The sequence below is a fragment of the Asterias rubens genome, chromosome 6 (genome assembly GCF_902459465.1).
Source record: "Asterias rubens chromosome 6, eAstRub1.3, whole genome shotgun sequence".
NCBI classification, from domain to species: Eukaryota; Metazoa; Echinodermata; class Asteroidea; order Forcipulatida; family Asteriidae; genus Asterias; species Asterias rubens.
The window spans coordinates 19,621,379-19,635,714 of record NC_047067.1 but is presented as its reverse complement, the minus strand read 5'-3'; the positions used below and the strand labels follow the sequence as shown (position 1 = coordinate 19,635,714).

General features: G+C 38.1%; 2 protein-coding genes across 3 annotated transcripts; one reads left to right on the top strand and one right to left on the bottom strand.

The window, feature by feature from the left end:
* Nucleotides 1–601: 601 nt before the first annotated feature.
* Nucleotides 602–2,079, top strand: LOC117291405 (thyrotropin-releasing hormone receptor-like). The gene has a single exon (XM_033773059.1). The coding sequence runs from the start codon at nucleotides 754–756 to the stop codon at nucleotides 2,077–2,079; it is 1,326 nt and encodes a 441-aa protein (XP_033628950.1). The 5' UTR covers nucleotides 602–753.
* Nucleotides 2,080–2,606: 527 nt separating this feature from the next.
* LOC117291452 lies at nucleotides 2,607–14,336 on the bottom strand. 2 transcript variants are annotated; one of them, XM_033773143.1, is made up of 4 exons: nucleotides 14,255–14,336; nucleotides 13,109–13,262; nucleotides 9,992–10,199; nucleotides 2,607–9,573 (listed from the first exon to the last, which is right to left on the bottom strand). In XM_033773143.1, the coding sequence occupies exons 3-4, from the start codon at nucleotides 10,138–10,140 to the stop codon at nucleotides 5,274–5,276; spliced, it is 4,449 nt and encodes a 1,482-aa protein (XP_033629034.1). In that variant the 5' UTR covers nucleotides 10,141–10,199; nucleotides 13,109–13,262; nucleotides 14,255–14,336; the 3' UTR covers nucleotides 2,607–5,273. The 2 variants fall into 2 exon arrangements, with proteins under 2 accessions (XP_033629034.1, XP_033629035.1); XM_033773144.1 differs by lacking the exon at nucleotides 14,255–14,336 and adding an exon at nucleotides 13,993–14,058.

The following is a 14,336-nucleotide window of genomic DNA, read 5'->3' as shown; positions in this document are numbered from 1 at the left end:
CTGCTAAACAGGGTGGTCAAGCACGGATTTTTCCCCACATGACTCATCAAGAGAGTATTAATGCACATCTGTGTGGTAAAAAAAATGAAGTTATTGTCACATTCATGCATTTCCATCAGAAGTCTCATTGTTTGATATAGACTAAAATTTTTACCCCGCAACATGAGTCAACTGTCATCGCAAGCCATGGTAACACAAGTCAAGTCTCACCGCACTTTTATTCAAAATGATAACATGAACCAAACGGTTATAAATTGCTCACATTTCCGTCGAAAACATTTTCTTGTACTTCCCTTTTCCCCCATTAACGTCCATCCACTTTGCCTGTGAGTAGTTAGCCAAACCCATTGTATTTAACAAACGATTGCAGAACAAATTAATTATTTTTTTGTTGAGTTGAAATTCCTTTCCTGACCGCTTTACCGCCGCTCACTGATGTGCAAACATTGTTTTTCTTTATTTAGTACTTTCACTTCACGTCTCAGCAAAGAAATTCTTAATTCAACTCTTATACAGTTAATAATTACTGCAACCACTTTGCAATATTGCCTCAGAACAAAAAGGTCGCGTCTGTGCATATAGAACTGCCATGAAATTAAAAATGATCTTTGATTCATCAACAATAGTCCTCATACCACAGTGCATCAGCAGAACTGCTCGAGTATCCTTGACATTTTGTATATCTCCCCTGTGACGAAAACTTGATGATTCTTAAACTTTTTTATTTTTTATTTATTTTTTAATAATGCGTTAATGATTAACAGACTGCTGCGGTCATTTTGTCGGAGCGGTAACTTATTGTGCATGAGAGTATCTGTAGAGAGCTCAGCAGCCCACATTCAACAAAGCACTGGGTTGGAACACACCATGGAGAACAAACAAGTCTGCGATGCGAGTAACACTCTCAACTATTCTCAAGATCCTTCTGGAGCTTCTAATTTCCTCTACAACAAAACCACCCTGGCGATGAGGATCGTTGTCATGCCACTCATTCTCGCGATAGGGCTGCTCGGTAATCTCGCCTTCTTGTTCGTGGTGACGAGAGTTCGTTCCATGCGAACTGTCACCAACATGTATCTGACCAACCTCGCTGTGGCTGATATCTCATTTCTCCTTCTGAGCATTGGGAACAGACTACTCCAATACCTTTTAAGTCCGATTCCTGGTGATCAGGCGTACATGGGGCTTCCTGGCTGCTCACTCGTGTACTTCCTGCAACATGTCTCGAACTGGACGTCTATCTTCATCATAACACTGGTCTCTATGGAGAAGTATTACGCAGTCTGTTATCCACTCAAACACATCTTACTGCACTCCTTCCCCCGTACAAAGAAACTTATCATCAGTGCCTGGTCTGTAGGTGTTGTCCTTTCGGCTGCAATGATACCTGCCCACTACAACATGTACTATTATTGCATCGTCTGGCCTGTTGAAATTGGAACCTTTTCAGACTTTCCAGATGTCATTGGAGTATGCGCTGGCATTCCTGGAAACTTATGGCTCGGTAACTTTTCAAACTTTTTTCAAACCATACCGTTCGTCTGCACTTTTCTCTTCAACGGTTTTGCCTACACACAAATCATTCGGAGACTGAAACAACGATCACGTGACGACTCGCTCTCCAAAGAGGTCATGTCGAAGAACACCCGGGTACGGAACCAAGTCTCTATAATGCTTATCGCAAATGGGGTAGCCTTCTTTATATGCCTTGCACCGTTTCAACTGCTCTGTCTTTCAGTTGGTATACTGGACCTCACCGGAGAAGTGGTAAACTTTGAGGTGTTCGTGCATATTGCGCAGATTATGTTATACTTAAATTCCACCTTAAACCCGTACATCTACAACGCGACCAGTTCGGTCTACCGACAGGCGTTCCGAGATGCATTCACAGGTCGTAAGTCCGCCCGAAGGCGATGGTATCTCAAGACGAGACGACATGGCAATGGCACCCCGTCACAACCACGTCATAACAAGGGATTCTCAATGCACAAAGTTACCTCAACATCCCCGACGTGTAACACAAAATGCGTTGAATGTGCAACTGTAAGCAACTCCACCAGTCTGCATCTTCAATCCTAACTCTGTTGCCGTCATAATCCAATTATACAACTCTAAAATGATATCAAATCACTCCTCAACCTTCTGAATTTATATCACTGCAAATGCTATACGTTGGGCTTTTTTTCATCGAATAAAAACCGATGCTTCGAGGAAAGTGCAACTGTATTTAAGCAACTCCAGAAGTCAGGGCATCTTACAATGTCATCCTAACTCTATAGCCTTCAGAATCCATTTTGCATATCTCAAATGATGTTAAATCATTCCTAACAATCTCTACTGATCGTTGATCGCATCATAACCAAAGCTTCGTGGTTCGCACGATGGAAAGCCAACCTTCTCTTTATCCGACCATCTGAGCGTGGGTCGTCCTGGCTATTGTTTGTTTAAGAATATCACTAAAAAACTTCAGGGTCAAAATTGACCCAGTTCCGGGACCCGAGCGTCTGACCCTATTCCGGGTCATGACCCGGAATTATGTCAAGATGAACAACGATTGATTTTCGGGAAACATTTAAACACCGTAACAATCTACACCAATCAACCAGTTTGATCTAGGTGAAAAACTAACGTTTTAGTTTATTAAATTTCTGATCACATAAAGCAACGTTGACATAAAGTACCTTCTAAATAAAAGACAATCGAGTTTATTGAACCTGAAAAGTTGAGACACACCGTTTCAAAAGACGAAATACAGACTTATTAAAACTCAGTACTGCCAATTTCTGAAAAAGGCACCAAAAACGTAAAAGTATACTCTGCTGCCAGAGGTTAATTGAAAATAATGTCAAATAAAAAAACATAACATCTCAAAAGCTCATTTTGCCTCATGTTCGTGAATCTAGTTTGAAATTGTTTCGAAAACAAAACACAATGCATTTATCAGGGCAGCGGTCATGCCATAGTTCTTGTTTAATTCCATTTTCTACAATGTTCCCTTGTGAGCTTCAGGTTAAACAAAAAAAACCCATATGGGGTACATTGTTCATTTGTCATTTTGAATTTTTGATTACAATTCCATTGAAACCAATCAGAGGTAGAGCTGTCGTGAAATCTATGAGTTTTATTACCTTGATCTAAATCAAAATGAGTTTTTTTTCTATTCACCATAATCTATAATTGTTAGAGAATACGAAAAAGTGCAAAAGTAAAAAGAAAGTCCATGTTCTCGAAATAGATTTATTATGAACCCCAGCACATTAGAATGAAATAACCATGTAAAAATGTAAACCAACTATAACTTAGGAACTACATTTATATAAAGCTTCACCTAGAATGCACATAATAAAATATTAAAATATTTGTAAAATACAATAGATGGAAAAAAGTGTTGCCATACAATAAGAATATTTAATTGTACACATGAAGTATCTTTAAAAAAAACGCCGAAAACTGACCTTCAGCTATTGAGATTTAAATGTATAAGCATGAATACATTATCGTCTTTAAAAACTTGAATGTTTAAAATTACAGAAAACTTAACTTATGTACAGAGGAACAAATTTACATTCCTTTTAAATATTTGCTTTAATCAACAATGTGTCCGCGCTGTACAATAATGTTGGAAATGCATTAATTTTGTGCAGCTTTGTTTCAATTTCGATTCATTTGTGGGGAGACCGTTTGGAATTAAGGAAACACTAGATAGTGAAAGTCTTTGGTGAATCCGTTAATCACGGAAATTAAAAGCATTTAAACATTGAAAATTTACATTGACCTGGAATGTCCACTGCCACTCAATGATGTCCTGAAGTCAACCAGTGTGAGACAATGCAGTTAGACTGGTCCCCTGCCTCAAGGATAATGACAGGCACTGGGCTGACACACCCACTAGTTTCATTGGCTAGATTATTGACTATTGACCCATTACCACAGTGATACATGTACAACAGACACACTAATGTAATGTGGTATGCAAGGTCAAAGTTCATCTGGCAGGTTGTAAAGGCCGGTGTGTATATATAATACAATATCATTTTGAGATTGCAAGGAAATGAAATTGTTCAGTCACGAATCTATCACAGCAAAAAAAACCGAAGGTATTGAGGTGTTAAAGTTGAGATATAATAAGAGATAATAAGTAACCGATAACATTAGGACTGCATGTATATAAATATACACAATCTGAATAATAAAACATATTAACACAATAAGGTATCTTGTATAAAAACAGAGTCAAATTTCAGGGATCTATAAGTTGAAAAGCTCAAAGTGATTTGTGCCATAACTGAGCCCATAGTTGATTTGAATTAAAGTAACGTAAATATCTCGTGTGAACATTTGGTTCAGTCACTCAGGCTTAGCTTTTAAAGGTGTCAATTACATTTTGAGGTTAAAAAGGGTCTCAAAGGTCAAACTCAGCTTTGTGGTGCACTAAATTATTACTCTTTAAGAGTGAAAGTTGTGGTCATAAGAAACCCCTAAAAAGCTTATTATTTCATTGCCTCGAAATACCATGTAGATCACATGAAATGTAATTTTATTTCCCTAAAAATATTAATTTGAGGGAATAAAATAATACTGAAATATTACAGCGAGGGGAACCAGGTTTCACTATTTCATTGTCTAATCAAATTTATTTGTGACGTCCATTCGCATTTGCAGTAGCATAAAGTAAGAACTGGGCTTTACGCTATCAAAGTCTGCTCTTGTAATATTGCGCCAAAGGCAAGCGCATATTTGACCACTTGGACCTGTCAAAGTTCACAATTTCGTTACCTTCACACTGTTGAAGCAAATCAGTCCCCAAAATAATTGAATGCATAATGAGATTTGAAGTTTTTACAGCTGATTCCCTTAAAAATCTACATACTTTTCATAAAAAGAACCATACACAACCTGTGAACACTTGATTTGCTTTTTTTTTTTTTTTAACCTACTTTTTTTTAACCAGTGCAGAATTGAGTTGTCTCGCTAAGATACCACATTGAAAGTCTCCTTTAATTTACCCTCAAAAAAGTTTCTGTCCCAAAACTGACATGCCAGGGAGAAAAATAGCCACACTTATCTTTTTCCTAATGTTCAAATTAAAAATCAACAAGTAATGAAGATCACTAAATCCCTGACATAGCACAAGCTCTCATTTGGTCTTCTTCTGGAAAGCTGGAGAATCACATTAATGCATGTTTTTGTCTTTTTGGGAAATGATTTGCTTGTTTAAAATACTCTGATATGTCATGCATTTGATAGTTGCAGAATGTATGTGTGTTTTTACCTTAAAGATCACAAAGGTCAGGGTCGGAAAGTTTTTGCCTTACTTCAAGTTGTCGTAGCTTCTTCATGTCTTCGATATCCTGCTCCTTCTGCTTCATGAGTCTCTTCAGTTGAATCAGCCTGTTCTCTCGGTTAACGTACGATGTTGACGAACCCCCTCGATGGACATCTGACAGAGAGGATATCGTGGTGTCCTTATTGAAGACACTCCTTGGGGCCATTGACGGGCTACTCGTCTGTTTGCCGTGAGACTTGAGTTTTGAGTTATCTGTTTTCTTCAAAGAAGATTGCGCTGCTGGCGAGGTCGAATTCCTATTTCTCCTACTGTATGATCGCTTTGCCTGTTTTATATTAAGGTCTACTACAGACATTTTGATGACTTTTGATGGGATTTCTGGCGAGTTTCTCCTTCGACTTACAGTCGATTGTGGCGATGGCAACACCCCCTTTTGGCTGGTGTTTGATTGCACAGCTTGTGTTCTGCGCTTCTGATGGTCGTTTAATTGTGGTGATGGCGTTGTGCCCTTTCGGTTGGTGTTTAGATTAATAGTTGGTGGCCTACCCCTCTTACGGACGTTCGATTGTGGCAATGGTGTGCTGCCCTTTTGGTTTGGGTTCAATAGGGTTGCTGGTGTCCTACGATTCTTACTGACATTGGGCTGTGACGATCGTGTAGTGTAATTTTGGTTCCTATTCACTGGAGGTGCTAGCGGCCTGCCTCTTTTACTGACTTTCGGTTGTGACGAAGGAGTGGTGTCATTGTAGTTGGTTGTCAATGGGGTCGCCGGTGTTCTAAGCCTCTTGCTGACTTTCGGTTGTGCTGGTGGTGTGGTGCTTCTTCGGAAAGTTTGGTGGCTGAATGCTGATGGTGGCCTACCCCTCTTCCTGACGCTTGGATGTGACACTGGAGTTGTACCTTTTTGGCTGGTATTCAATGAAGCAGATGGTCTCATTTCCTCATTTAGGACATCTAGTGATAGTCCAGCATCCTTTTTGTAGAATTTTAATGAAATAAACTGTTTACTTTTATTGTGGTTGTTGTTAGTCTGTGGTAAGGTTGGTCTGCTTTCTGGGGTGCTGTCGGAATCTGATGATGTGTTGGTAACATTACTAGAGCTACATTTATCAGCATAATCTTCGCTGTGAGTTAAGTGCAATTCTTTCAAAGATTTACCCAAAGATTGTGTTGTCGGAATGGAAGTTGTGGCATTCTCTATGTAAACCCCCTTGTGTCTGTTTGCAAGAACAGATTGTAGATTCTTGTAAATCTCAACGTTTCCTGATCTTTCTTGGTGTTCTTTAGCATCAGGGTGTTCCACTTGAGATAAAATGTGCAGTCCCATTGCAGTCGAAGGAAAGCTGATTAGTTGCCTTTTTCCCTCAGAAGTTGTTACAAGGACCCTTCTCTGGCCTTCGGACTCTGATGGGTTCCGAGTGGACATTTCTTGGCGAGTAGGTTTCTTGATGGAATTAGTGTCTGTGCTACAGATTAAACCAACTGATGCAGTTGAAGAGACTGAAGTACATACAGAGGTTGAACAACTCAAGTCTGATGCTGTAGTGGGCAAGTGGACACTTGTTGGGATGAAAGTTGTATTACACTTACCAAAAGATTCATGGTGAAACAATGGCGTTGACTGTACAGGTACACTGGTAATTTTTGGATCCCGAACTGCAACGGTCACAGTCACTGTGAATGGGACTGTACCTGATGTAGCGGGTGTTTTGCAAGGCTGATGAGAAGATGCCTGCTCATGAGACACACGTAGGGTCTGGGGTATAAAATTCTTTATGACATTGTGTGTCGCATTGGGTGGAGCAATCACAACGACTTCCATGGGATTCTTTGGAGCTTTGTCCTGAACTAACTTTAAAAGCTGTCCATTTATGCAAACGACTGAAGGCCATGGCGTGGTGTGATGCACATTTATTGATGTGTTTGTGGAGTTAAAAATGGCACTTGACGATGATCGAGTTGCCTGCAAAGAGCATCGATTTGCGGACACTGTTTCATATGCTTTACTTTGTATCGATACGGCAGATGTTTGTGACTGACTAGGCTGTGAAACTATTGAGAAGTCCAATGGTTCTGACATGACTTTCGTTGCAGCAGGTTTAACACTGGGACCCCCTGTAGAGCTTATGGGTATGTTCGTATAAGTATCCTCTGGACTCTGGTTTGTTTTAACTAACTCTGGTGTCTTGTTGGAGGTCTTCGGAAACAGTCTTTTGGCTTCTTCAGCTGAGAGACTGTACACTGAGCCAATTTGTAACAATGGGACTCCCTCCGAGGCTTGAACTGTTGTTGTCTTGTCAACTGATGAATTACTTAATAAGCTCAGTGATTCATTGTTTGTTTCTGAAATGGACAAAGTTTCCTCACAGTCATTGCCATCGCCTTCTAAATCCAAGTCAGAAGTATTGCTGACTGGACTTCCATGGCTTGCTGTTGAAGTCTGTCGATGTAGAGTTTCCATTGGAGACAGAAGGAGATTTGTTGATAGGCTTTTGTTGTTTTGCGACGAAGCTTCTTTACAGTCATTTCTTTCCTGGTTACCACCCAAGGAAAGTTGATTACATGTATCTCGCTCGATCTTCATACATGGATCAGGGCCATAACGCTTGGAATGGTCAGTTCTTGGTCCCAGGAATGTTGTAAGAGTACCAGACATTTCAGAACTCACACCTTTTGCGTATTTAACCACTGGCTCGTCACAACTCGGCTGTCCACTCATGGTACACTCGAGTTTTGGTACTGCTCTGTAATTAAGAAGGGAGCAGGCCTCATCGAATTTGCGCTTTTGAAACTGTGCCTGTTTTTTAGGACTTCGCACAACCTCCTTTATCCCTTTGTGTTCAGACTGTCCAACTGTGTCAGTAATTTGATCTGGTTTGTCATGAACAAATGTTTCTTTTAACCATTGTTGGATGTGTTGCACATTCTTGACTGTCCTGTTCTTGGTTTCAGCAATAGTTTGGTTCTCCAGATGTTTGGTTGGACTTTGAACAACCTCCTTTATCCCTTTCTGTTCAGACTGTCCAACTGCGTCAGTATTTTGATCTGGTTCGTCGTGCACCAATGTTTCTGTAGAACATTCTTGGATGTGTTGCACATTCTTGACTGTCCTGTTCATGGTTTGAGCAGTAGTTTGGTTCTCCAGATGTTTGATTGGACTTCGAACAACCTCCCTTACAACATTATATTCAGACAATCTAACTGCACCAGTTTTTTTGTCTGGTTCCGCATGAACCAATGTTTTGTGTGAACATTTTGGGATGAATTGCAAGTTCTTAATGGTCTTGTTCTCGCTCTGAGAAGTAATTTGGTTCTCCAGATGTTTGGTTGTGCTCTGCTTTGAACGCTGAGAGCGAAGTTCTAGCGCCTCTTGGACTTTGGCGCTAAAGTTTTGCCTTGACTGTTGAATCCTCTTCTTCTGTTCCAAACAGTTGGACTCACTGGGACTAGAATCACTAGGTAATTGAATCAGACCTTCCATTCGGAGAACGCTGTGACGAGAGAAATCAATGTCCATTTTCAAGAGGTCCAACTTGGGATTGCTCCTTGATTGAAAGTGAGAAGTGTCTGTGCGTGGTGAGCCAAAATTGTTGACTTCAGAAGGAACTCTTTCTTTTGACTTCGCACGAGTGATGCGGGGAGAGCATTTCTGGTTCTGATGTATTGTTTTAGCAGGACAAGATTGAGGTTCACCAGTAGGGGCAGCAGCCTTCTGCGTAGATTTCATGCAGACTTTCTGATCCTGAACAGATTCTTTTAGGCATAAACTTTGCTCTGACAACTGCTGCCAACCAAGACCTGAATCTTGTACATTTGGAGCACTGCTATTAACTATAGAAATGCTCTTGGCAACCTCTTTGTCCTCGGTTGGATTTTGATGGCCTGTTGCTGTATCAGCTGATGTCTCAGCTTTTTTAGCCGATGTCCCAGAAGAGGGTGCTTTTCCGAGTGCAACCATCTTTCCTGGTAATTTATCAGCATTATTCTTGAAAACAGTTATCCTTTTGGGTATGACGTTCCCCCGTGCAGTGATTAATCCCACAGTCGATGTCCCTGGACTGAGTACAAGGGATCTGAGCTGTTTGGCAGAGGGCGCTTTTTGACCTTGGATGACCTGAGATTGGAGGAGGCTATCCTCTCCCTGGACGAGAGTAACATGACGTGGCTGGCTGAAGATTCCCTTTTGTTTGGCTTCTTTGATGTTGATTTCCGTGAACCCGGTAGAAAACACGCCGTCTCGCAACCAACCGACTCGCTTGCACAGCTTCAGCTTTTTGGAATCTCCACTATATATAAAAAAAAGACATAAGAATATAAATATAAGAAAAGGATACAACTATGGATGCACACTAACCTCAACTCCATTATTATTATTTATAATATTATATTATTATTATATTGGCTAAAAGGACACTTCCATTGGAAAATCTTAAAGTCAATTGGAAACTTTTAAAGGGGCACTAAGGTCAAGACATGGGGCTACAGAGGCGACATCCATGTAACGCTAGGCCTGAACCAGTTCCAGATAATCTCCACAAAGGAAAACATTTAAATGTTCACATAATATTCTTGGTTGTTGTAACTTAGCCTACAGTAACAAAAAAGTCAAAAGAAATCCTTAAATGCATGTTGTACATTTTATTGGCTTCAACTGTTAAAATTGCCCCTTGAGACGAGGCTTTAGCAACATAGTACAAACATTACCTTTCAGAAGGCAAAGCAAATAGTGCCGGGATGATTTGGTTAGATTGGTTGACAGCTTCCATCACTTCACTGGGTGGTGGATCCAGGGATGTTACCATGGTGACTGATGAAGGTTTAACCGTTGAGTCATTGCTTTCTGATTCTGCCATGTTGAATAATCTAAGCCAAGAACTCTTGATAGATACTATTCTTAGTGTTGGTCATTATTCTGAAAAAAATAATACAAATTCTCGATCAGGAAACTTTTACATTGTACTTACAATTTTTGGGGGTAAAATATATATAGAATAGGCTACGTTAATTTGATTTGACCCAAACAAAGTGATACTTTGAAACTTTAACTAGATAACAAAGCCCTGCATGTTGCTATACCCTAGCTGGACCAAACCCCAGCCGCCCCCCCCCCCCCTCTAGATTCAAGAAGAACAAAATAAAATAAAAACACCAATGGTGTTACAAAAAAACATACACAAATCAGATCAACAATCAATAATTAACAAACGTTGCATTTCCGCAATGCAAAAAAATTATTTTGCAACTTTAATCTGCCAAAAGGTCTCCAAAAATTCAATTGAATATTCTTGAAATGGTTTTCAAAACTTTTTAAAGATCACAGCAGCCACAAGTGGCTTGCATCAAAAAGCCAGTAGAAAGCCACCTATTTCCATTCACATACATGTAAAGAGGTCAAAGTAAAGATATGGCCTGGTATAAAACTTTCCAATGTAATCTTAACATAGTATTCAATCTTCTAAACTTAACTTCCTGTTGACGTTATTGCTTTTGAAATGTTTACTGACAAAATTTGATTTTAATAAATGTAATGAACAAAATAAGTATTGCCCAGTGTTTTGTGACTGTTAAATACATAAAGGAATGGTCTGTATTTAAGGGTTAAAGCAGTATGAGTTAAATATTTTATATTTACATTTTATTCTACTATTAGTATTAGTTGACGGGCAGAGATAATATCGAGCAGACAGACAATATCTCTGATATTAAAAAAAAAAACCTGTGAAGTAAACATATTTTTCTGCTCAAATTTGATTCTAGTGCCGCTATTAAATTTGGCTAAAATTTTGTATTTTTAACAGCAATTGTATTTGCTGCCCTCTATTGACAAAAAAGCGTCAATCAAATAACAAATAGTGTGTTTATAACATGTAGTTGACGTCACTGTCTCAACAATGATGTACTTGCTCCCAATGTCATCCATTGTCTGCATTGTAAATCTCACACTATTACTATTGACTTATTATTAATGAGGTCTTTTAATATTTGATCAAAGAGTTAGAATTAAAAGCATTGCAAGCGCATGTTAAGCAACAGAAAATAACAAATGAATTATCATGTTGTTTTAAATTTTCAGATAAAAAAAAAACATTTGTAGTGACTAATTCTGATCTCAGTTAAAATAATAATTCAAAATGTAATGTCAAATTTCCATACACATTGTCTAGCATTATGTGTCTATGTGTACATTTGGTGTATCTCAACATATGCATAAAATAACAAACCTGTGAAAATTTGAGCTCAATTGGTCGTTGAAGTTGCGAAATAATAAAGAAAGAAAAATAAACCCTTGTCACACGAAATTGTGTGCGTTTATGGTTGATTTCGAGACCTCAAGTTCTAAATCTGAGGTCTCGAAATCAAATTCGTGGAAAATTACTTCTTTCTCGAAAACTATGGCACTTCAGAGGGAGCCGTTTCTCACAATGTTTTATACCATCAACCTCTCCCCATTACTCGTCACCAAGAAAGGTTTTATGGCAATAATTATTTTGAGTAATTACCAATAGTGTCCACTGCCTTTAAATGAAATATACTCGCCCTAAAAAACTTTCTTCAATTAATTGTTACATGTGGATTCAAGGAAACCGTCACTACGCCGACTAAATTGCAATATCTGCATGTATGGATAATTATCTACGTAAATTTTTTAAAATTACTGTTAATTCATCATCTTGTTGCATCCGAATTGAGCACTTTTGGCAATAAAGTGTTGTTATTTATAAAAAATAAAGAACCACACAAATGTATCTAAACATTTTGTGGTTTTTGTTTCAATGTTCTACATGTTACATGACATAACACGGTCCACCATTTTACAACCAAATGTTGACTTCACAAGCGAGCGACCATGTTAGTTCACAAAGTTGTAAGAAAACCAACAAATTTCGAGGGATATTTGTGTGAAATGTTTGTTCTTAATAGAAATCCAAACAGAAATAATTATTCACACAAAATATCTCTTTATTCTAAATTTAAAAATATTTTTAAAACATGTTTCCAAACATCCTTTCATAAAAATGCTTTTAAAGGCCTGAAGTTCCCAACCCAAAGGCAACATGTCCCTTTCATTGATTTGTTTGCATATTGCCTTAAAATTTGTAATTTTACTTTCTGGTTACAAACTGTATGTACATGCTAAAAAAATAATAATTCAGTGGAGCAACCCACACGTAAGACTTAACTCTGTTTCCTGGTACAGTGCCAGGCTGGTACTGTAAAAGCAAGAATTTTGCAAATGGGGCATCTTAAAAAACAAAAAAATACAAATTGTTGTCCTTAACAATAATTTGTAATAATAATTTGTTTTTAAAGGTTGTTGTCCTTTATTAAAAAATAATAATTTGTTTTTAAAGAATATATATATCTTTTCAAGAACTGTGTACGAATAGAATCTAGAAATATTTGATTCTTCAAAATTTTTAGTTTTCTTTCAACTTGTTTCCGGTTTTCGATAATGCATGGGACTTGCAAAGTCTATTATGCCGGTTACAAAATATTACAAAGTCTTGTTTAGTCTTGGTTAAAGATGCTCAAGTGATGTACATGTAGGCTACAAAAACCTAACTGCTATCTAAACTGCTATCACCCGACGAAACACTTGTCACTAGAGGGCGCTATCATTCCTTGGAACTAACTTTTTTCTATTTTGTGGCGATAGCTGTTACAGAAATGATAGTGCCGCTAGTGGCGAGTGGTTTAAATGGTGAGGGGTTTAAATGGCGTTTATAGTTAATCGTGATTACATCGCTGGAGAGTCTTCAAGCAAAAACTAGGATTTGCTTTGAAGGTGGTGAGGCTACCTTTAAAATTTCATGAATTTACCTTCAAAACTTCATTCCTTTAAAGACAAGTATCCGTCGTGAACTTCTGTATTCCAATGGAAACGAAGGTTGGAACAGGATAGCACTAGGCGTTTATATTAGTCCTTTGCTTGCACTGGAACTGACTGCATACACTCACTGTCACACGAGGGCACCTAAAAAGGAACCATTAAAGGAAGAGTAAGATGATGGCAACCAGTTTTAAAGGTACAGTATACATCATTACATGTAATTATGTTTGAATTTGGGAGAAAAATCTACAAGGCTTGTAGGCCTAGCTCAAATTGTTTTATGGACCAGGCTAAGATTGTTTTACAATAACAATGAGAATCAAAACGAGAAAAAAAATTCTACGTCAGAGCAACAATATATCTTTTTGTATTGTGTACATTTAATATGTATGCATTAAAATTAGGCCTACTATAAAAAAGAAGAAATTTCCTTATATTTTTGTTCCAAGTTATTTCATTTATAGGACATGAACAAGTGTTTGCAGGATTACACAGGACCATATGAATTGATAGGATCCATATTTACAATACAGATGACTATAAAGTATATACCAAGTCAAGTACCTAGGCAAATAAACATTAATAAATTCAGTAATTAAAATACCACCACAATACGTTTTTCTTAAATAATTAAATGCAGACTCTAGTCTGCTGGTTTTTAGTCCTACTGCATGCTGGTCTAGTCTGTACCAAAGACTCAAACAGTAAGGATGTACTGTTGTACTTGTAAAGTTGTACAGTGTAGTTTGTGGAAATCGTGTACGTGTTCACATAAAATTAGCCTAAGGCTATGCCTTAATTTGAAGTTGAAGAACTTGATTGAACTGAAATAGAACTTGAACTGAACCTAAGTTGAACATAAAAACACTCAAACCTTTGGAGGACAGCTCAGTACAGATTGTACGGTGTCTACTTTTTCTACCATAATATAAAAAAGTATTCATGTTTATCCGATTTTCGTTTTGATGTTATGCACATCCACACACAGCAGCAGTACACACTAGCAAATCGAATGACGCCCTCTATTGGTATAAAGTCAATTTTCATGTAAAACCCTATTTTAGCCTTGCCACCTCATAAATATAGACAGTCATGTTTAAAGCTTATACTTATTAGACCAACGAATGTCAACTTACCTCTTAACTCTTCCGTATAATCCAGAATATGAGCTCACAACTTCGAAGCAAATTAGTATCAGCGGGACTAAACATGGCGACG